This window comes from Saccostrea echinata, unplaced genomic scaffold, assembly GCF_033153115.1.
Source record: "Saccostrea echinata isolate AGI-Se365-2 ecotype Australia unplaced genomic scaffold, CSIRO_AGI_Sech_v1 ptg000025l, whole genome shotgun sequence".
In the NCBI taxonomy this organism is placed as follows: Eukaryota; Metazoa; Mollusca; class Bivalvia; order Ostreida; family Ostreidae; genus Saccostrea; species Saccostrea echinata.
Genome location: NW_026889774.1, coordinates 27310001 through 27316593, shown reverse-complemented (window position 1 = coordinate 27316593; position 6593 = coordinate 27310001). Strand labels below are relative to the sequence as shown.

The window sequence follows — 6593 nt, the reverse complement described above, 5'->3', positions numbered from 1 at the left end:
ATCTGGCTTTCATATTTCACACTTGTATTCCTTCTTGCAAGACCTTTCTTTGGGTACCATCATATTTGATCTTGGAGTTTGACATAGTTTTGCAAAATTTTACCAATCTTTAACCTTGGTCATAACTTTTGAACAATTGGTGCTATGGCTTTCATTCTTCACATGTGTAATCCTTGTGACAAGACCTTCCTTTGGATACCAACAACTTTAACCTTGATGTAGGAGTTTGACCAACTTTTGAAAAACTTTAATCTTGGCCACAACTTTTGAACGGTTGGCGCCAGGACTTCACTTATGTAATATCCTTGTGACAAGACCTTCCTTTGGATACCAACAGCAGTTTTATTAAATTGCCATGTCGGGGAGAGGGTGCCTTGGGGATTAATTTTATGTATCTTAAAAATGCCATGGTATGCACAAAAAAAAAAAAAAAAAAAAAAAAAAAATGTACCACACCTCTACACGTAAACTCTAGAGTTTGATGTATATAGATGTGGTACGTCTTTTTTTAAACGTGTTTTTTTTCTTGACTGAAAGTGTCAGAATCTTTATTTTAACAACTTTTAAGTGTATTTAAAAAGAAGATTCAAAATTTTATTAATTTATTTTACATTTTACAATCCGGAAGACAAGCCCCTATGCCCCCCCCCCCCGGAATTTGCAGAATTATTAAATGTATATACTACTTTGTTGTTGTTTGTTTGTTTTTTGGCTTGTCAAGAAATTCTGGGTTGAAATTTTTTCGACTGAGGTGAACCCCTTGGAAAAAATTCCTGGATCCGCGCCTGAGAAAATCCCATTTATTTTCTGATATCATATTATCTTTTTTCCGAAATAATATTTTTGATTGCAGACAATCACTTCCGTATTATTGCTCTTATGAAATAAAAACAATTAAAATAAAATTAAAAAAAAACATTTTTGATATATGCAGTGCGCAGGTACGTACGGTTTTCGGGGCATTATACCCAAAGTGTAGTACTTCCGGCACACATGGTCTACTTGTCAATGATTGTTTGATAACCTTCAAGCTCATTACAAAACCGAAAACACGGGCAAAGAAACGCCTCATATTTCAGATACCATGGCACCAGAGGGACTTTATCTTGCGTTCCGTAGATTTTCTCAAAGGGTTGTCAGGGTGAACCACAATTCTGAAAGGGAAAGATCGGAGCTCTTCAATCGTTTGTCGGTGAGGCTGAAAGCGCATCCACTTTACCGTGCATACATTGACTACATCACCGAAAATTTTAAAACTTTTTCTGAGAAAGTGAAAACTCAGTACAAAGGAGTAATTGCTCAGAAAATTCGGCGGACGATCGAATACGAGAACACGCACGGCCACAAGTCTCTTATCAGGTTTCTGCAGAGTCTACGAAATGCTTTCTGGAGCAGAAAGGGGCCACAACTCTCTGCTCTGTTTGCAGCATCCCTGTTCTCATGGAAGGAAGAAAACGTCACAGATCAAGAAATATCGAGGTTATTGATGCTTATGCATTTAAAGGGAACTTTCTGTACAATACCTTTCTTCATAGTATACTTGTGCATTTCCTAAGGTGTATATTATTAATCTGTGGTAAAGCTACTGCTCATTTGTAAGGCAAATTGATATGGTTTGGCAAAGTTAGTTTGAAAGACAATAAATTTAGTTTATTAAGGAGTAGCTGTTGCAACTTATTTCACCAGCATGATCATTTGCATGTAATAATTTGCCTCACAAAAGAGCAAGTACCACAGTAATATCCTGAATCCTATTACATGTATATAATCAAACATCATTTTAATGTATCATTTTCAGAGCTATTGATGATATGTCAGAAATACAGGACATGGGCCGGCATCACCAACTAGAGGGGGCCCACCCCACAGGTTGTCTCAAAGACTGGACGCTCATTGTCAATGAACCATCACTGAAAATCTGGAGAAGACCCCTCCCCAATTCACACCTGTACGAATATAAAGGTATCAAGAAACCTCCTGTTATATACATGTATCTAGAATTGAGGATAAGCATGTTGAGTATTTATAGTACTGTTTACATTTATGCATGCATGCATTTAATATAAAAATTATAATCAAAAGAATTTAAGCCATTGTTGCTATCATTCAAACTGCATACAAAATAGTTTCTGATTTAAATCATACTGAACTTATTTATTTTGATACTTTGCTCTGAAATTTATTTTATATGTGTACTTTTTCTATAAATGTATCTTATTCACAGTTTACGGGAGGTATGATGATGTATCCCCCTCAGCATTTTACCAAGTTCAGGTCAGTGTACCCAGTATTTAATGAGTTCACACACTCTCTCTCTCCTAGATAATATTATGATTCTGTGAAATCTGTTGCCTTTGGAATGTCTACAATGCAGATTCTTCTTTTAGCAAAATTCTTCTTTAGTTGAACTATTTTCTAAGAACCTACATCACAATTTATCAACTTCTTAATGTTTCATTTGACAGATTGACCTAGAATACAGGAAAAAATGGGATCATTATGTTGTTAAACTGGAGGTCATTGATAAAGACCCAGGGTCAAAGTCTGAGGTCGTGCAGTGGGTCACTAACTATCCGGTGAGGTCAAACAGCTATCTGTCATTGACTGAATTAATTATAAGTGTTTATAAGAAGGCTGATGTAGAATTGCATGTCCATCGGTTTTTAATCCAGTCTTAATTCTCATTGATAATTTTCACATTATTTATGCAGGCAACATGGTATAGCAGGGAATTTCTGTACATTAGGAGATTTAAAGTAAGTTTAACTTTTAAATCCAAAGATTAAAAATCCTATAAATATGGTTTCAGATATGAGTGAAGGGAGGATACCATATTCAGTTTAACCCATAAGAACTCTGTTTTTCACAGATTGACAAGGAGAGAAATGTGATGGCGTATGTGGCCCGAGCAGTGGACCACCCCGAGTGTCCAAAGAAAAACGACTTTGTCAGAGTTGATCCTTACAGCTCCTACATGGTCATCAAACCAAACACTACATTCGAGGAGGTATATTTGTCTTACAGTCCAACTTAGGACACCATTTATGTTTTATTGCATGATGGGGGGCGGGGGGTTCTTCTCTCTCCTAAAAAAGAAAAGTTGTTATCATTTTTAGTGAACTCACTACATTTTAAAATTTGTTTTTGTATTGGCAGAGTGGCCTTAAGTATTATAAAATTGTGTTGAATTGTTACATTTACAGAATGGCCTTGAGTATGTAATGACATACCATGATGATCCCCAGTTGATGTATTCTAGTCTTGCCTTCAGCTTTGCCACTAGTATAGGTAAGGTTCTAACTTTATTGGATTGACTAATCTATAGCATACATGCTGCATGTAAGTTGTGACTATATGATCATTTTTTGCGAAAACAAAAACAAGGTACAGTGTAGAGCTCTGTTAACTACTCTTTAGAAGCTCCCCCCCCCCCCCCATGGAAACAGTGATATCAGAATACTTCACCTTCAACTTCATTGGAGTACAAAACTATTTAAAGTACTCCCATGGTATAGCTATACTCTGCTATTGCTGACCTTTGCTATCCTGAACAAGGATATATCAAATAATACCAGGAATACATGTATGTCAGAGAAAGTCAGCAATTCTTGTACTGAAACTCAACTAGATGAATGTTTTAAATTTTTCCTTAAGTCCTTACATGTACATATACAAAGATTAATGGGCTATCACAATTGTTTACAAAAAAAATGTCATTATGTGATTGCAATTCTCAGGTAGACAACTACATGATCACAGTTTAATGCCACATTTTTTCAGTGTTGGCCTTTGTTATTGGTGACTATTGTATTCATGCAATACACAAAACTATTGTTTTGATCGACTTCCCTAATCTAGCCATAATAGTCTTGTAGCTAACCAGTTCTAAGTAAAGCGCAAGCCGTAATGATAAAGACACATTGAGTTCTCAGAAAAGAAAAATCCGTAACATTTATTCACACTTATTGTTATATTTCGACAGTCTGTAGAAATTCCTTAAAAATTAATGATCATTATTCAATTATTAACCAGGTAAAAACTGTCTTAATTTTCAACGCTATTGCTTACAGTACTTCCAAGTAGTTGATTACCAAAGCCATGTCCTAACAGTTCTCTAGAATAGATAGATGTAATTTATGGCTGATTTTATTGTCTTTACAGGAATAGAATTTGTGGACAAAATGCATAAAGCAGCCAAGGAACTTCAAAAGAGGTCTGGATTTCGACCAAGTTATGTACCAAGCAGCGATAGCAGTGTATCTGCAACAAGCTCGGGGAACTATATCCCTAACTATCAGTGACAATTCTATGTCATCAGGTCTAACCAGGACCTCTGTTTTAGACCTATCTCACATTGGAAGATATTGCTGAAAAGTTGCACCATGGATTGAAAGCACAACATAAAATGTGTTTCATCCTGTATACAGGGGCTCTAAAAATTGTGCATTTGCATTTATTTTTCTAAGAAAAATTTTATGCATTTAATTCAGCCTAAACTGCTATTTATTTGAATCTTTCTTATGTAGGATGTTTAAGATTTTGTCATTGACAAGCTTATAAGTTAAATTTATAGGCATTGTTGATACAATTACATTGTAGATATCATATTTGATACTTAGTGTCGATATTAACACATGTACATGTATGATGTGCTTATCAAATTTTGGTATAAAATTCATCTGAGTTTTTTTTTTTAAATTGTAGAGTTATTAACTCACCTGAGCTGAAAGCTCAAATGAGCTTTTCTGATCACCTGATGTGCATCTGTCTGTAAACGTCTCACATTTTCAACTTCTTCTCAGGAACCTCTTGGCCAATTTTAACCAAAACTGGTATAAAGCATCCTTGGGTAAAGGGGAGTTCAAATTCTTAAAATGAAGGGCCAAGCCTCATTACAAGGGGAGATAATCAAGAAAAGACAAAATTAGGGTGGGGTCATTGAAAAATTTTCTTCTCAAGAACCACCAGGCCAGAAAAGCTGAAACTTATGTGGAAACTTCTTAAGGTAGTGTAGATTTTAAATTGTTTAAGTCATGGTCCCTGGGAGTACATGTATGGTGGAGCCACAATAGGGAATCAAAGTTTTACATTGAAATATAGTGAAAAATCTTTAAAAATCTTTTTCTCCAGAACCATTTGGTCAGAAAAGCTGAAACTTATATGGAAGCATCCTGGGGTAGTGTAAATATTAAACTGTTCAAATCATGACCCCCAGGGATAGGGTGGGGTCACAATAGAGAATCAAAGTTTTACATTGAAATATTATGGAAAAATCTTTAAAAATCTTCTTCTCGAGAAGCACTAGCTAGGCCAGAAAAGCTGAAACTTATGTGGAAGCATCCTGGTGTATTGTAGATTTTAAATTGTGACCCCTAGGGGTTGGGTGGAGCCACAAAAGAGAATAAAGTTTTACATTTAAATGTAATGGATAAATATCTTAAATTCTTCTCAAGAACCATCAGTTCAGAAAAGCTGAAACTTATGTGGAAGCATTCTGGGGTAGTGTAGATTGTAATTGTTCAAATCAAAGCCACCAGCTGTAGGGTTAGGCACTATAGGGAAAGTTTTACATTGAAATATATAATAAAATCTTTAAAAATCTTCTTCTAAAGATCCACTAGACCAGAAAAGCTAAGTCTTATGTGGAAGTTTTCAGAGGTAGTGTAGATTTTAAATTGTTTTATCATGACCCATGGGGTTGGGTGGGCTACAATAAGTATGACCCGACAAGGAAAATCTGATGAAGAATAGTAAGGCCAAAGTTACTAAGGTGAGCATTGTGGCCCATTGGCCTCTTGTTTTGTGAAATTAACAGTGTTAAAAGGTTGATTTGATTTGTAAATCGATTTTCATTGGTTGTATTGAATATCATCATGTCCATTCCATTTTCATTCATTTCTCTTTGGGTGATAAGTGTGTATTTATATTGATAAGTTTGGAAACTCAATCATTTGTAGTTTAACTGTTATCTTAAACTTAATTTTGATATGTAACCTCCACATTAATAAAACTATTTGTGCAACTTTGTACCAGAATTATTATAATAACAAAAAGTCTGTCAGCCAGTGCTATATGTAACTACAAGTAGTAATACCCCTGCTCTAATGTGAATGGAAATTTGGTAATGGACAGATGCATGGATAAACAGGAACTTGACATCAGATTTGTACAAAAATGATCCCACCATATGACATCCCTGAGCAAAGAATATGCTAAAATTTCAAGCATCTTTGATGAGAAGTTGCTGAGAAAACTGCGATGAAAATTTGGTACAGACAGATGCAATAATAAACAAGAAGTTGACATTTGATTCCTACAGAAATGAATCCCTTCATATGGCATGCCCAAACAATGAGTGTTCAGGCATCTTTAAAGAGTAGTTGCTGAGAAAACTGTGACAAAAATTTGTTACAGACCAACAGAAACACAAGGGGAAAACAGTACACCCCCCACTCTTTTGAGGAGAGGGTATAATAAAGCTAAGTTCAGGTCATTTAAATTCAATGAAGAAAGAGTGTAAAATTTTGTCTGATTCACAGCATTGTAAACAAAAATACCTTTCATTTAAAGGGACATAGACACAGATTTGAAGT

At 35.2% G+C, this 6593-nt stretch overlaps 1 protein-coding gene across 1 annotated transcript; it reads left to right on the top strand.

Annotated features, from left to right (window-relative positions):
- Positions 1-1027: 1027 nt before the first annotated feature.
- On the top strand, positions 1028-4717 carry LOC133192287 (stAR-related lipid transfer protein 7, mitochondrial-like). The gene is made up of 8 exons (XM_061328300.1): positions 1028-1479; positions 1799-1962; positions 2225-2274; positions 2466-2576; positions 2712-2756; positions 2870-3007; positions 3204-3288; positions 4162-4717. Exons 1-8 carry the CDS (start codon positions 1085-1087, stop codon positions 4299-4301), a joined length of 1128 nt encoding a protein of 375 aa, XP_061184284.1. The 5' UTR covers positions 1028-1084; the 3' UTR covers positions 4302-4717.
- Positions 4718-6593: the final 1876 nt, after the last annotated feature.